This window comes from Echinops telfairi, unplaced genomic scaffold, assembly GCF_000313985.2.
Source record: "Echinops telfairi isolate 266 unplaced genomic scaffold, ASM31398v2 ScPeMD7_7475;HRSCAF=8513, whole genome shotgun sequence".
Classification (NCBI taxonomy): domain Eukaryota; kingdom Metazoa; phylum Chordata; class Mammalia; order Afrosoricida; family Tenrecidae; genus Echinops; species Echinops telfairi.
In genome coordinates, this window is record NW_022111379.1 from 10,220,992 (window position 1) to 10,222,170 (window position 1,179).

The 1,179-nt window shown below is 47.3% G+C and overlaps 1 protein-coding gene across 1 annotated transcript in view; it reads right to left on the minus strand.

The window, feature by feature from the left end:
• SIN3A (SIN3 transcription regulator family member A) overlaps nucleotides 1-1,179 on the minus strand; it is a 63,828-nt gene that overhangs the window by 20,464 nt on the left and 42,185 nt on the right. The window contains exons 10-11 of the mRNA XM_004712048.2: nucleotides 557-767; nucleotides 98-214 (exon numbers count right to left, since the gene is read on the minus strand). Coding sequence (XP_004712105.1) covers nucleotides 98-214; nucleotides 557-767 — 328 coding nt within the window. The remainder of the gene's footprint in view (nucleotides 1-97; nucleotides 215-556; nucleotides 768-1,179) is intronic.

Consider the following 1,179-nt stretch of genomic DNA (forward strand, 5'->3'; position numbering starts at 1 on the left):
GGGAGAAGTGCCTCTGTGGGTGCCCAGGATGCGACTGTGTGCAGGAGTAGAAATGCCCATCTTTCACTCGGGACCTCCTCGTGCCCGGAGCTTGTACCTCAAAGCGTTCGTCTTCACATCGATAGATATGCTCTTCATACTGGGTCTTCTTGGAGCTCACAAAGGTCGAGTCCTCAGACCAGGAAGGAAAGGAAACCCAGGTGTCGTTTAAAACCTGTGGGGAAGAGGAGAAGAGCCTGAAAAGCATTCTCAATACATAGACTGAACTCTCTAGGAAGGAGAAACGCTAAAAACATTACTCGGTAGCTAATATGAGGGGCTTCAAAATGTGTGTGGAAAAATCGTTAGCTTTTAACTCAATCTGCAATGAACACTTTAAGGTCTCCTTTTTATTAATTCTGTAGGTTTCACCTTTAGCAAGTACATACACACCCATAAATAAAAGTGAGGCTTTCTTTTGAAAATCTTGATGTCCCTGATCATATCAATCCTACATCGACTGCTGGCGCCCTGCTGGAGTAAGCCTAGGACTGAGCCTTGCTTGGGGAAGCCTTACCTCTTTACAGAGAGGAGTCCGTCCTGTACACTTGGGCTGCTGGTAGCTCTTGGGCAAGGCTCGATAGCTGGAGCCCAGCCGTTTACAGGAGGCATAATCTATCTCCATGGCGATGCCCTCGGTGGCTCGCTCCTTCGGGAAGGTTTCCAGATGCACAGACTCCTTATAGCCCAGAAAGTTTTTAAACCAATTAAACAATTCCGGAAATTTCCTGAAGAATCAAGCCGAAAATTCGTCAGCAATGAGGAGCATGAGGCAGTTATCCTGAGAGATGACCCTCCCCCACCACCCCAACGCCTAATGGTGGTCAGAACTCTGTTACTAGGGGCACATTCCAGTCAGTTATCATTTCCCACCAAAGCACTGACTGCTCCATTCAGCACTCACATCTACGTGGTGCTGCTAAAGAGGGGCAATAACCAGCCATGCTTCTGATCAACAGCACTGCCTCAGCATTCAGTTAATTCTTAGGTTGTGACAGAGTCAGATTCTAGAACCCCCAGGTAGATAGATCAGCAGCTCAGGAGACCACCTGTCTAGCCATTCATCAAGAGGCATTTTAACCCTGTTCTCATCTCTGGAGTTGGACTAGAAAACGTCCAGGATTCCTTTAACACTTTTTT